Raw genomic sequence first — 15,000 nt, 5'->3', positions numbered from 1 at the left:
ACAGATATAGAGTCGTCCTGAAACCGCAAACGACTCAACTGATCATGTATACAAAAATAAATTAAAAAAATAATAAAAAGTGGGTCACACGGAGCCCCGATGCTCGGAGGTTGAATAAACCACGAGAACCGGTGTGTGATTTACGCGGGCTAAAGAGCCATTTAAGTGATCTGTCTCATTTAATAGTTGTTTAAAGCTATTGTGAATGAATTCAATAAAGTTGGTATTGCTGTTTTAGTTTATAGTTGTCTGTTGTCAACGAGTCGTTCTGTAAACCTCCTGTGAGGCGGAGTTGGGCGTTAAAGCTAGTCCTTTCTGTGTGCGAGATAGCACGAGTTTTATTACGGGAATAAAACAAGGATAATAAATTACGCGTAATGGAAATCGAAAGATAAAGTTGCAATCAAATGATAAAGTCTTGGCTTCTCGTCAAAAACGCAAACGACACATAACGTATGAGCGGGCACACGTTCTGAGGATATCTCCACGAGAATACTTACTGCTGAACTTTCGGGCGGCACCCTGCTCATTGGATTAGCTACGATCGAGTGCTACTTTGCCAAGGGGTCTTTTAATGGTGGGGGTCTTCTTCTTCTTCTTCTTCTTCGGCGTTCCAGGAGTGGTGGGGGTCATTTACAGGGGGCAAAAGGATCAGACGGCTTGCTTGTTCTCTGTGCAAAGCCTAAACAAGATGCACGTCCTTCTGAAGCTTCCCCTTTCTCCAGCTCACAGCTCCCTGGCGATAAGATGTAACCAAATCCACAGAAGTAAGAACAGAATGTTAATTCTCTTTACACACACAAGAATGTTTTCAAGGAGTCAACGTCGTCTGACTATCGATACACTAAGGTCTCCGCAACAAGCAATGAGTACATTATTCAGAACTGTTATTTACGGATGACATACAAACAAACTGTCAAACTACACAGAGACATTTGAACAGCGAATTTTACTAATCGACTGTACAGAACAAGATATAATGAAACAGCAAAACAAAATAGGATTATACTGTAACACACTGTAGTATCGAGCTTTGTAAACATGTCCAACCAGGCAGCTATGGCGTTTTTGGCGTTTTACCTTACAAGACAACAATAGAATGGTAACGAAAAGGTTTTTGTAGTACATAAATGCAGTACAAGCTTTTTTTCCATGTTCTTTTGTTTTCCTTCAAGCCATGTGTTGGAAGGTGAACGCTCATATGTATATATATACGTCTCAGGTAAAAACAATAACGCCACATCGTGCAAACACGCCCAATAAAATCCTGCACAACATTCTCTGGCGACTCTCTGTCTATGCTACTGTGGCTAGAACCGCAGAGCTTGTAATCTGGAATTAAGTCAGGCTGATGAACGTCTGCACTTCATAAAAGCTGACGTTACCCCTGGTGACAGAAGTGTGCACACGGCGATTTGATTGGTCTGGTATTTGTGATGAACGCTTGTGCGTTACGGGTTGTCTGTTGGGGATCTCAGCCTGACAAAGTGTTTGTGCGGTAGGGTTTGTGGGTATGTGCTCCCGTCAGAATGCGCCGTAATGAGAATGTCTATATGTTGGGATGTACACTCCACTTGGATACACACACAGACTTAGGGTGACGAAGCGCACTTATCACTGCGAAAGGACACCGACGAAAAAACGATCGAACGCCTAAGCAAACAGCACACCGACACAGACAGACTGACAGACAGACTGACAGACAGGCTGACAGACTGACTGACAGACATACTGACTGACAGACAGACTGACAGACACACCGACTGACAGACAGACAGGGTAACAGACGCAGAGAGAGAGAGCGAGAGAGAGAGAGCGAGAGCGAGAGAGGGGGAGTATGAGAGAGAGAGAGAGAGAGAGAGAGAGAGAGAGAGAGAGAGAGAGAGAGAGAGAGAGAGAGAGAGAACGAACGAACGAACGAACAAAGGAACGAACTTCATTTTATAAGGATAAAGGTTTAAGGCACATTGCCTTGTCTAACCACCTGTCCTTAAACAAATAAAAAACATATTATATCCACTAAAGAAGCATACAAATTGAACGAATTAATAGATGAAAAATGCTAAATGCAACCAATATATAATGGAAACAAAAATGAATGCGGAGAGAGTTAGAAAGACCACAATAAAGAAGAGAGGTTTTTTTTTTAAGAGAGAGAGAGGGGGGGCGAGAGAGAGAGAGAGAGCAAGAGGAATAAAGAGAGAGAGAGAGAGATATTTTATATAAAGAGAGAGAGAGAGAGAGAGAGAGAGGGGGGGAGGGAACGAGAGAGGACCCCCACCACCATCACCTCCACGGCCAACAACACCAACAGCGACAACAAAACAGGGACAAAACTTACCGGTGGAGAGAATGGCCCAAAGAAATAATCCGAAGAGGGAGGCGCAGACACATACTCCGTGAGGCGAATGCAGCGAGGGTGCAGGAGTACTCATGACGCAGGCTCTGGCAATGGCGGTGTAGGCCGCGTCCTCATAGCACAGATCTAAACAAGGAGTTGTTGTTTTATGTTTTCCCTTTTAGTATTCACAATCTCTTTCAACGACACTGGATTACATCTGAGAGAAGTGTTGATGGCGATGTCTTCGTAGTTTTAGGGGGCTTTTTTGCGCTGATGCTCGGGCTGCTTTACCCGCGGTTGTTAGGCGACCTGATGGCCTAAATCTAAACTTGGTTCGCTCTTATTCTGATTATTTTTCACTTCTTTCCGTTGACTCACTTGTATGGGTGTAATATCCGCTGTGGCTGTGGTCCTGTGATGTGATTATGTGCTTTTGCTGTTGCTGTTGTATTTATACAGCAATAAAAAAAAAGGCTTTGAAACTACTGGAATGATTGAAAACAAGCACAACAAAGCTTTGAAAATCTCAGTACTTTAGCCACGTCGTCAACAGTTTTATCCCAAGTTTTTTCCGGGCTGCACAATTGCAAATCGTGAGCTAATGAGCAAAACAAAAACATGCAGTTTCTGTTCCTCGTATCACGGTTATTTTTTTACGACAAAAACTAGGTTCCGGGTAGCACAATAACAAACTGTTAGCTAAAAAAACAACGTGCACTTTCTGTCGCTCGTCTCACTGTTTTTTTTGGTTTTTTTACTTTACGTCAAGAATCAGATTCTACATACGTCACAAACTTAAGAAATTCTAAGTTATAACAAGGGAACAAACCAAACACACGAAACTGTCGCTATCCTCCTCAGGTTTCTACCGTGTTTTATCCAGTAGAGATCAGAGCGTAGGTGTTGGAGAGGTTTAAAGGCACAACATTAGTTCTTGGCTCACATTTCATACACTTCCTGCTGAATTTCATCGTCAGTGCACGTGTACACTTCAGGCTCCTTTCGCCTTTTTCTACTTATCGCAGAAGAAACACCTTCACGCACACAAAACGGAAACATATACTCCGACAAAATATACTCCAAGGAACACCACCCTTCGACGACAATGAGAATTCCGAAAGAGAATCTTACATTGCGTGACGTTCCATGTGATATCTGGCTTAATCACCTCTCTCGGCTGAATGAATTGTTTTCCTGTATAAATAAATTCTTTTTCTTTCTCACTTCTGGATCTTCAGCACATAATTCTTTAGCACAGAAACTGCCAGGGAATTTCAGCTTGAAAACTGTAGCAGTGAGCATTAACTCTGTCGTAGCTGATCTGTGACCTTTCAAGGCGAACACGTCAGGTCACCGTCTTCCCCCGAAGGCAGCTAAGCTGTTACGTCGCAGCAGAGACGACAGAAGTTTTGTCAGTTGGTACAGGAGGCGGTCATCGCAGCAAGAAGCTGATCCGCGGACAATCACCGAAGGCGTAGTTTCCCCGTCACCCTCCCACCAAAGCTGCTAGTAATTGTTCCGAGCGTCTTGTCGTTTTCCTCTGTGTCTCGCGTCCGCCCCAAGTGGTGATTATCCTCCTTGGAGTGGGGGCAGTTACTCAGAAGGGGGAGTAAAGATGCCGGTAACGGCTCCAGCGGCTCAAGCCACGTCTGAAACAGAAATAATTGGCGCTTAGTTTGTAAGAACAGGTAGAAATACAACACATGGTCGTCATCCTCACCCCATCTAAGGCTTTTCTTGACTTTTAGCTTCTGGAGTCAGATATATGATAATTGTCTGAGACTGCCACACGCTTAGCTCGTAAAGACAGGTAGGGATACAGACATTGTCTTGTTGTGCGTGTCCTTCCACACTGACGTTGGCCTGTATCATTCTCTGATCGGTCCTTTGCCCCAAACCAGACTAAGCTGAGCTAGTGAAGCGAAAGCAACAGAGACAGACATTCCCCTTCAAACTACCTGCCACTTCCGCTTTAGAAGGCACCAAATACAGGCATGTTCAGCCAAGCTACTGTCAGGTTTCTCTTGGAGGACACACATGCGCGCACGCACACTAAAACACCCATGAACACTCGTATGCACGCACGCACGCACACGCAAGCAAGCAAGCACGCACGCACGCACTAACACCCCCACACACACAGTCACACACACACACACACACACACACACACACGCACACACACACACATTGCATCGACATGATTTTAAACAATTTTTAAACTTCATCACATGCAGTTTTGTCAAAAAAAGCTACAAGATGTGCTTGCCGAAGATACGAAAAAATACAAAGCGTACCCTTTCCCGAAGAAGACTCTCACACCTCCACCCACACAAGTATACCTGTGACTCTACACTGAACCACACTTTGCTAACAAGGAGGCAGTGGCAGGTATATGGAGTGTCATTGTACATGCTGTCAAGAAGTGGGGTGGGGACGGTAGAGCACGAGTGCCGCCGATGTTTGAATTGTCTACACCTGCTCTTCAGCATGGCAAGAAGTGGATTCTTGTAAGTTTTTTTGTTTTTTTGCTTAACGCCCAGCCGACCACGAAGGGCCATATCAGGGCGGTGCTGCTTTGACATATAACGTGCGCCACACAAGACAGAAGTCGCAGCACAGGCTTCATGTCTCACCCAGTCACATTATTCTGACACCGGACCAACCAGTCCTAGCACTAACCCCATAATGCCAGACGCCAGGCGGAGCAGCCACTAGATTGCCAATTTTAAAGTCTTAGGTATGACCCGGCCGGGGTTTGAACCCACGACCTCCCGATCACGGGGCGGACGCCTTACCACTAGGCCAACCGTGCCGGTCATTCTTGTAAGTCCTCCAATAAGATTTTGGATTGTTGAATAATTAGCTGGGAAAGCTAGATAATTATATCAGTCAAGTTACTCATTCGTGAAGCTTGCCTTTGAAAGATAATTGTATGCAATCTCTACGACTGTTTAAAATTTTAGCTGATCACGAATACCATTAACGGTGTTTGGCATGTGGAGTATGCTTTCGTACGTCTCGAAATGTACGACATTATTTACACACACACACACACACACACACACACACACACACACACACACACACACACACACCGAGATTGCAAAAGAGAGGAAGAAAGACAAATACTGAGACAGAAGGGGTTAGTATAGCAGACAACCAGACAACACATAAAAACACAACTTTGCCAGACAATATCAGATGAGCCCGAAGACACCCTGACGCATTTCAGACCGGATCAAGTACGCAGGACAAACCAGTAATCAGCCAACCAAGGAGGGTCGATGCTGGCCGAGACTAGTTCCCTAATTGTCGGGCACTTTCCCTACCTCGCCGAGACGCGTTACATGTCTAATCATCCAATAGCAGCCGCCATTGGACAACGCTTATTTCTGCCCCCGTATCGAGCGATCTGGGTGCAAAAACAATAAATCTGGGTGCGTCAGTGTGCAGAGAGACAATAAACCCATGTTATAGCTGTGACGGCCCGCTGCTCTTTACACTGCCAGTCACTACAGCGCGCGGAGCCGTGCCGTCAACATCATTTCCCGTAAAGAGCCCGTCTATATATATATAGTCAATTATTCACTGTGATCAATACTGTGAATTGAGAAATAAGAGGAGGAAAGAAATGGGGGGGGGGTATGCACGGACGCACGCACCCACACACACACACACACTTACACGCACACACACACACACACACACACACACACACACACACACACACACACATACGGGATTTTTTCTAGGGGGAGACAAACGAATAAACATGCATGTGTGGATGGGGGAAGAGACTCAGAGATACAGAGGAACAAGAGACAGACAAACATGCAGGAAAACACACACACACACACGACAACGGGAGGGAAAGTTTGGAGTGCCACAAGAGGGTGTGTTGGGTGAGATAACAGTGAGATACAGGTGCAAGGCAGATTGCTAGCTTCATGTTGATTCACTATCAAAAAGTGAAATGTACATGAACAGACAAGTCAAGATGCAAGCAAACAGACACAGACAGACGGACATATCAGCATGTACGAGTAGGCCACTGAACACACCAACAATACACAGAAAACGGATCATACACCCAACATTGCCAGTGCTGGTGGTAAGTTACACGCAGGCTGAAAACAGAAACAGGGATGAATGGTCAACTTAAATATCTTCTTAGAGATGATTTGATCGCCGGGAATGAAAAAAATATGTCCATTTAATCGGACGAGAACCGACGCTTTCACCATTATGACCTTCAGCTAGAAACGTTTAAATAAACTTCAGATCTGAATTGACAAAAACTTCGATGGTTTCGAAGTATTCTCCTTCTCTTCATCTTTCTTCTTCAGCTCCTCTTTTTACATTTAGTCAAGTTTTGACTAAATGTTTTAACGTAGAGGGGGGAATCGAGACGAGGGTTGTGGTGTATGTGTGTGTGTGTGTGTGTGTGTGTGTGTGTGTGTGTCTGTGTGTGTCTGTGTGTGTGTGTAGAGCGATTCAGACCAAACTACTGGACCGATCTTTATGAAATTTGACATGAGAGTTCCTGGGAATGATATCCCCGGACGTTTTTTTCTTTTTTTCGATAAATACCTTTGATGACGTCATATCCGGCTTTTTGTAAAAGTTGAGGCGGCACTGTCACACCCTCATTTTTCAATCAAATTGATTGAAATTTTGGCCCAGCAATCTTCGACGAAGGCCGGACTTCGGTATTGCATTTCAGCTTGGTGGCTTAAAAATTAATTAATGACTTTGGTCATTAAAAATCTGAAAATTGTAAAAAAAACAAATTGTTTTTAAAACGATCCCAATTTACGTTTATCTTATTCTTCATCATTTTCTGATTCCAAAAACATATAAATATGTTATATTCGGATTAAAAACAAGCTCTGAAAATTAAAAAATATAAAAATTATTATTAAAATAAAATTTCCGAAATCGATTTAAAAACAATTTCATCTTATTCCTTGTGGGTTCCTGATTCCAAAAACATATAGATGTGATATGTTTGGATTAAAAACACGCTCAGAAAGTTAAAAAGAATAGAGATAAAGAAAAGCGTGCTATCCTTCTCAGCGCCACTACTACCCCGCTCTTCTTGTCAATTTCACTGCCTGTGCATCGAGCGGTGGACTGACGATGCTACGAGTATACGCTCTTGCTGTAAAAATGCAGTGAGTTCAGTTTCATTCTGTTAATTCGACAGCTTGACTAAATGTTGTAATTTCGCCTTACGCGACTTGTTTCTTGCTCTTTTCTTCTCCACGACAACGGTTTTACCACAATAGGTCTCCTCCCTCGTTCCTCATCCTTTGTGCCCTCCTCCTCTTCCTCTTTCAGTATGAATCTTCCTGTTCTTTTCTCATTGACACCAAAATAGCTGGGGGTTTTCTACCTCCTCTGGCCTGATCTACAGACCTACCTTCAGGCAACGCCCCGTCTCACAACCATCCATGAAACGCGCCATAGCTCTTCGGGAACCGAGTAGCCATCGAATGCCAACACTTGACGCGGAAGAGAAGCCTAGATGTATCACCGAGCGAACGCTGGACACTGCGACAGACCCCAGCCTCCGGCAACTCCAAGAGGCCAGCGGAGCAGAAGAGCCAGTGATTGTCAACTGTGTGGGACTAGGGTCAGTCTGAAGCCTCAGGGAACGACCAGACTGAACAGATGGAGGTTTCATAGACCTGAGAGTTGGAAAGACACTTGGCCGCGCTGCTGGATACGACAGAAACAGAACCCAGTCCTGACTAACGTTGTTAGACGGGGCATGAAGAGCCCACCACCTTGTCAATAGCACTCCGGTACCGGTGCCAGACTCGCAGAAATGGCACGGTGTCAGGGAACAAGAGACGAAGAACCAGGGGGAGAGAAGAGTCGCTGAGAGAGCCGAGAAGACAAAAAAGGTGAGAGCCAGAGTTCCCGTTGCTGTAGTGAGGTCACTTGGTCAATAACGTCGAGATATGAAAAGGGAAGGAAATGGAAGAAAAAAGAGAGCGGAAGCAAACAGACGAAACTTGGCTAGGAGCGAGCTTGGGCCGGGAGAAACGGGGGAATGGGGAGACAAGGACGAGGGACAGATTTTGAGAAAAGACGATTCGGCGAGGGGGGGGGGGGGGTGGATAAAGCACAGTTCTTGTCGGCACTGTGGCCATGCCAACAGCAAATGGTACTCTTGGGGCGTGCGAAACGCAAGAGAAAGAAAGAGAAACCACAAAAAGCACTAACAAGCCTTGTGAAAGCAACTTTCACATACAGCGGCAGAAATGTACAACAAGGATAAAGCTTTCTGGCAAAAAGCGAAATGCTAAAACAGCTCTTTTGTTACACAAACTGCACATCATAATCGCCTACGAAAAGATAATACGTTGCGATAACACACAGGCAGACGGACGACCAGACCAACAGACAGGGAGACATTCATGACACAGACAGAGAACGGTACTCGTCAGAGAGAACGAACGAACGAACGAACAAACTTTATTACTCAAGGATGGAGATTTTAGGCTGACGCCTAGTCTTACAATCTGTCCCTGCTAAAACTAAACATGTATTAAGATGGATACAATGACAATCGTAAACCAGAGAGAGAGTGGGAGAGAGAGAGAGAGAGAGAGAGAGAGAGAGAGAGAGAGAGAGAGAGAGAGAGAGAAACAGACAGACAGACAGACAGACAGACAGACAGACACATGTATATGCGCGTGCTCGAGGTAGAACACGCGTTCAACAGAAACAGCATGATACCCTGCAAACACTAAGCCGATGCATAGCGGGAAAACACGCATATCTTCAGCGTATAAACCAGTCCAGACACTCGAAGAATATTCATGGACATTACTCAAACTAAAAGTCAGTTTCGCCCACAAGGTACAACGGTCCTCTGTAAAACTCAGGTTTACTTCCAGAATCGGATATTTGCCATCAGATTGTCGTCTATTCAAATGAAAGCGGCTAATATTAATAAGGGTACGACACGGACAACATTAGAACAGTTGAGTCTACTTTTCCTAATTTAGGTCACAAGCTAATATTTTCCCTTCATACAAAGCTCATTTCTTCAAAACAGCATACCTGTACTGTGCCTCAATTTTTTCACACACAAATTGTGACAAAACAGGCGGGAGGAATTGAAGAAGAAACCGGGTGGCAAGAAAGTTGGGAGAGTTGATTCTCTTTTTTTGCCGCAAATATCCTCCAACCCATCCAGACAAACCTTCACAGCTCGGACCCCCTAACGGGCGCTGGCTGAGGAAGGTTATTGAGCGTTGAACACTCGCCAAGGTCTTGAAAAACACCCACATACCCCTCCCCAGCATGGGGGCTGGGGGATAAAGATGCGGCACGCTCGGTCAATTATTATGATAGCACCATGGTTTCGTATTGGCGAATCTTTCGCTTGGCTGTTTGTCTGTCGGTACTTCTTCTTTGTTTGTATTCGTCTTTCAGTGTCTGTCACCTGCATGGTTGTCAGTCAGTGAGGCCTCTGTTTTCTTCCTTATTTCATGTTTCTCTTTCTGTTCGGCTTTCTGTCAAGTTGTTCTTATTTTCCATCTCTCGCTGTTTTCTCGTACCACCTTTGCAGGTAAAGAACAATCATTCATACCCACTCTCCTACCCCCTGCCGTTCATTCTTTTTTTTTGCTCATTAATTCTCCATGAAGCCAACTTCAAATTCCACTCTTCAAAAATTCATAACGACCCCTTTTCCCTCTCACCCGTAATGCATTCACTCTCAAAACCACCCCGCTCCAACGCTATCCCCCGCCCCTCGCCCCTACCCGCCCCTCGCCCCTACCCGCCCAGCCCCACCTTCCTCCTCTTCACACAAATCGAATCATCGCCCCATGAACCTGATATGGGAACGTGCCCGCGCATTGTGAACCACCGAATTGGAATGGGACGCCAGGAATTATTTGTCATTTAAACACAGCCCCCCCATAATGCGCGAGCGCTAATTGGTTTCGGGGCTGAGCAAACTTGACCCGTACAGGTCCCCTATGGGAAAATGACCACCTTGTTGGGGACTTAGCCTCTAGGTAGTGGCGTCCATGGCCAACATGTCCACAGCTATCACTTGAATAGTGGAAGCTAGTCTCCGTTCATTAAGCTTATTTATTGCACACTTTGACCGCAAGTAATGTTCCTCATATGGCAAACTCCGCTGTTTCTTCCTCATGTGGTAAAACATATTGCACGGAGTGAACATACTTTAATGTTATGAACATGGAAACCCATTGCGCCCCCCCCCCCCCCCCCCCATGCGTGTTTGTCATCACTGCGATCCCAAACTCCGTTACACGATAACGTTTTTGATTTTTTTTTTGTATCTGATTTTTATCAGCATGGTTTAGGTAAGCGTATTTCCTCATTTTTTTGCTGCGCCGAAATGCATAGGTGAGAAGAAAAGATTGAACGCTAAAATTCTATCAACTGCAGAGAAAGTGTACATGACACAAGATTCCGTTTTGGCAACAACTTCTGCGATGAGCAAAACACAGACATTATTTATTAAAATCTCGAAGTCAGTGGTTCAGATGGATACATGGCGCCACGCTAACTGTGTCTGCTCAGAGAGTGGCTTTGTAATTTGAGAGGGTCATTTTGAGATTTTGTTTATGTTGTTGTTTTTCTTTACCACAAAAAAGGAACAAAGAAGGATTTTTTTTTTTTTGCACACCAAGTGCATGTTTGGTTGAGGCGGGACGGTATCTTTTCTAATCGTAAGCAGTGTTAAAATTAGCTGTACTTGTACACTTTAATGAAATAAATGTCACGAAAAGCACAGTAAACGGAGGATATCATTTTAATTATGACACGATAACGCTTGCGTGTCCAAAAATCGAGTATTTTCAAAGGGGATTTGGATCATTTGAGTGATAACTTTTGCGAGTTCATTGGAGGCGACATTCGTTATGATAGAAAGAATAATCTTCATATTTGGTGGGGGTTTTCATGCCTAGTAAAAACGAGGAACAATCGCACTCAAATGAAACTTTGAAATGGGAAAAGTACGGCGAGAAAAAGCGGTGGAGCAATAACGGTTTAGGTTTAGTATTTGATGCACAGAAATCCTCAGTTTTCCGGCACGAACAAGCCTGGGCAAAGTCAGTTCTTTTTTCCATTGACTATCAAACAAATATCAAAGTTCACTGATTTCTTGTCAAAATCAAATGTTTGTGATCAGCATGATTATTCCCAAAACAAACAAACAACTAAACAAGCAAACAAACAAACCAGGTAGATGGAACAGTGTCCAGCAACAAGTGGTCCTTTTACACTTAGTCCGCATTAATGCTGGTGTCATATCATTATTACTGATATGTCCACAAACGCTTACACTCGACTTAACTAGAATCTCCGTAATGGCAACGAGACGATCTTTATCTCACCTTGTCTCTGAAAGGGCTTTCGTGTCCGCTCAGAGGCAATAACGGAGACCTGCTGGCCATCGATAAAAACAGTTGAACCACAAGCTGTTTTAGATAGAAGTGTGAACAAACATATTTCCTATAAAAGAACAATTTTTAATTATAGTAAACTTAATGTTGATGGTTTCTGTGCAGCACTTTCTCAGGTTAACTGGCAAGAAATTTTGATGAAGGAGGTGTTTGATGAAAGTGTTAATATTTTTTCTGCAATGTTTATGGATATAGCAAAACAGTTTATGCCAGTAAAAGAAGTTACGATACGCCCTAAAGACGCACCCTGGATAACACCTGAAATCCTAATGTTAATTGACCAACGTGACCAGATTCACTTGAAAGCCAAAACAAGCAAGCAGCCGGAAGACTGGTTGAACTATCGCCAGGCACGTAACCTTATTACAACAAAGAAAAGAGAACGTACTATTGAATTCTATTCCGAATTAGATGTTAAAGTTTCTGACCCAACGCAGTTTGGTAGCAAAGACTGGTGGAAACTGGTGAAGTCATTTATGAAGAAGAAAGGTTTATGTGAAGATGAAATTCCACCTATCTGTGACAACGGCAAAGTTTACGAATTAAGCCAAGACAAAGCCAACGCCTTTAATAATTTCTTCATAAAAAATTCCACTGTCGAAGACCCAGACGATGAAGTCCCTCAAGTCCCGTTGTTAGATAGCGAATTTTGTGATATTGTTTTGTCAGTTAATGAGGTAAAAGATGTAATTAGTAACCTTGATAAAAGAAAAGCCATTGGTCCCGATTTGATTCACAACAGACTTCTCATGGCAGCATTAGATGTTATTTCGGAGCCACTGACGTATATCTTCAACAGGAGTCTGAGGGAAGGAGTTTATCCTAACATGTGGAAAACAGCTAATGTTACGCCTATTTACAAGACAGGTCCTGCAGACGCTTGTAATAATTATCGTCCGATTTCCTTGTTGAGCTGTGTTGGCAAAGTCTTGGAGCGATGTATTCACAGCCAATTATATAACTTGTTACAATCCAACAACATTCTCACACCTACACAGTCCGGTTTTATACCCGGCGACTCGACGATCTGTCAACTTGTCTCCATATATAATGACTTGTGTTCAAACTACGACAACGGTTTAACAACACAGGCGGTATTTTTTGATGTGTCAAAAGCTTTTGATAAAGTTTGGCACAAAGGATTATTGGTAAAACTGGAGTCGATTGGTGTCATGGTTTCGTAGCTATTTAACAAACCGTGTACAATCAGTTGTTGTTAAAGGTGCCAAGTCAGAGTTAAAAGGTTTACAAGCAGGCGTTCCTCAGGGTTCAGTGTTAGGCCCCTTGTTATTTTTGATTTATATAAATGATATTGTAAACGATATTGAGTCTGTTATCAAATTGTTTGCTGATGATACTAGTTTGTCACTTGCATTAAATGACCCGATACGACGTGCCGAAATTCTTAATTCAGACCTTGATAAAATTAGTAGTTGGGCAGCACGTTGGAAAGTTACATTTAATGAAACCAAAACTAAACTGCTGAATATAAAACGTGATTTAAACCAAAATGACCCTCTATTTTTTAATGGAAATCTCCTGGAAGACACACCAGAACACAAGCATCTTGGCATTTTTTTTGCAAAACGATTGCAAATGGGACGCTCAAATTAGAAATATTGTTAAAAAGACCACTTTGTTGATTAACTGCTTAAGATATTATAAGTATAAGTTATGCAGAAATAGTTTGAAAATAATGTATAAATCTGTTATTCTGCCACATTTCGATTACGCTGAAGTGTTATGGGACAATTGTACCGAAGCCTTATCAAAAACACTTGAAAAATTACACCTTGAAGCATTACGTGTTATAATTGGCGGTGTACGGGGAACAAGCCATGATAAGATTTACAAAGAAAGTGGTTTTTGTAGTTTAAAGGAACGCCGAAAACGACATAAATTAATTTTATTTCACAAAATGGTTCATGGTAAATGTCCACACTATTTAATTAACCTCTTGCCACCACTAGTCTCTTCACTAAATTCCTACCACAGACGACGACCACTCGAAAGATTCGTACCAGCACATAGGACAGACATATTCCGAACATCCTTCATTCCATTCTCCACAGTTTTATGGAATAATTTGCCTGATGTGATTAAAACAACATATTCAATAAGCGAGTTTAAGCATTATTTACAAAGTCCTGATCATAGTGTACCAGCTTATTATTATATTGGAAAACGACAGACAGAAGTTCAACACTGCAGAATGCGTTTAAATATAAGTAACCTTAATTCAGACTTGTGTAAACGCCATTTAAAAGATAACGCACAGTGTGTTTGCGGTGATCCAAATGAAACAGCCGAACATTATTTATTAAACTGCACTTTGCATGCAGACGCTCGTCACTTCAGATGCGTGGAAATATTATTAAAAGGTAGCGAGCAATATTCTGTTCGTAATAACATATTGATATTTGAGTCTGTTCAATCGTTTATTGTTAAATCTGGTCGACTGATTTGATGGATGTGTTCACGTATTGATAGTGTATATGTGTGTGGGCAGGCGTATGTGTACCTCCACACTGCCTCTCTCTGTGTTATCGTATTTGATTACATAAGCAGCGTATAAGTATTGATTATTATCGTTTGTCTCGTATTTTATATGTTAACGAAGTACTGCCTTCCATAAAAAATTTTTACATTTACATGAATTTACATGTTGCATGTCTTAGACTTGATGCTCTCTTCCTATGCGCTTTCGTCCTAGTCTCTCCTTGTGGTTGTTAGTACTTTCTTCCCCCTCCCCCTCCCTTTTCTTTTTTATCTTCTGTAGATTCTTTTGTTCCTATTTAGCTCCCCATCCCCATTCTTTCAATTTGTTCTTCTGGTTTATTGTTGTTATGTCCACCATTACAAAAATGTGTGTAATTTAGTATTGTTCTGGTCACGTGATATAAGCATTTGCTTGAGTGTGTGTCCTAGCTGTGTGTTTCGAAATGTTCATGCGAAGAAATTCTGAATAAAATTGTGTTTAAACCAAAAACAGTTGAAAACTCGATTGCAGCTAGCGCTTGTCGCTTATTGCCAGTGGATATATTTATCAGCATTAACATTTCATTTTGTACCAAGCGGCTAACGATGGACTCGCTTATCCTGCTGAATAACATATTTACGACAACGAAAGTCGCATGTTAAATTTCGTGTTTAATTGGGTTTTGTTGCCACTCGCTGTTCTGAATTTCCTTTTTC

At 42.8% G+C, this 15,000-nt stretch overlaps 1 protein-coding gene across 1 annotated transcript in view; it reads right to left on the bottom strand.

Moving 5' to 3' along the window:
* LOC138981069 (hemicentin-1-like) overlaps window positions 1-15,000 on the bottom strand; it is a 349,865-nt gene that overhangs the window by 247,483 nt on the left and 87,382 nt on the right. Inside the window, exon 2 of the mRNA XM_070353925.1 lies at window positions 2,342-3,990. Within this exon, the coding sequence (XP_070210026.1) occupies window positions 2,342-2,435 (94 nt within the window). The 5' untranslated portion in view covers window positions 2,436-3,990. The remainder of the gene's footprint in view (window positions 1-2,341; window positions 3,991-15,000) is intronic.

This window comes from Littorina saxatilis, linkage group LG1, assembly GCF_037325665.1.
Source record: "Littorina saxatilis isolate snail1 linkage group LG1, US_GU_Lsax_2.0, whole genome shotgun sequence".
Classification (NCBI taxonomy): domain Eukaryota; kingdom Metazoa; phylum Mollusca; class Gastropoda; order Littorinimorpha; family Littorinidae; genus Littorina; species Littorina saxatilis.
This window is presented reverse-complemented; position numbering and strand designations above follow the sequence as displayed.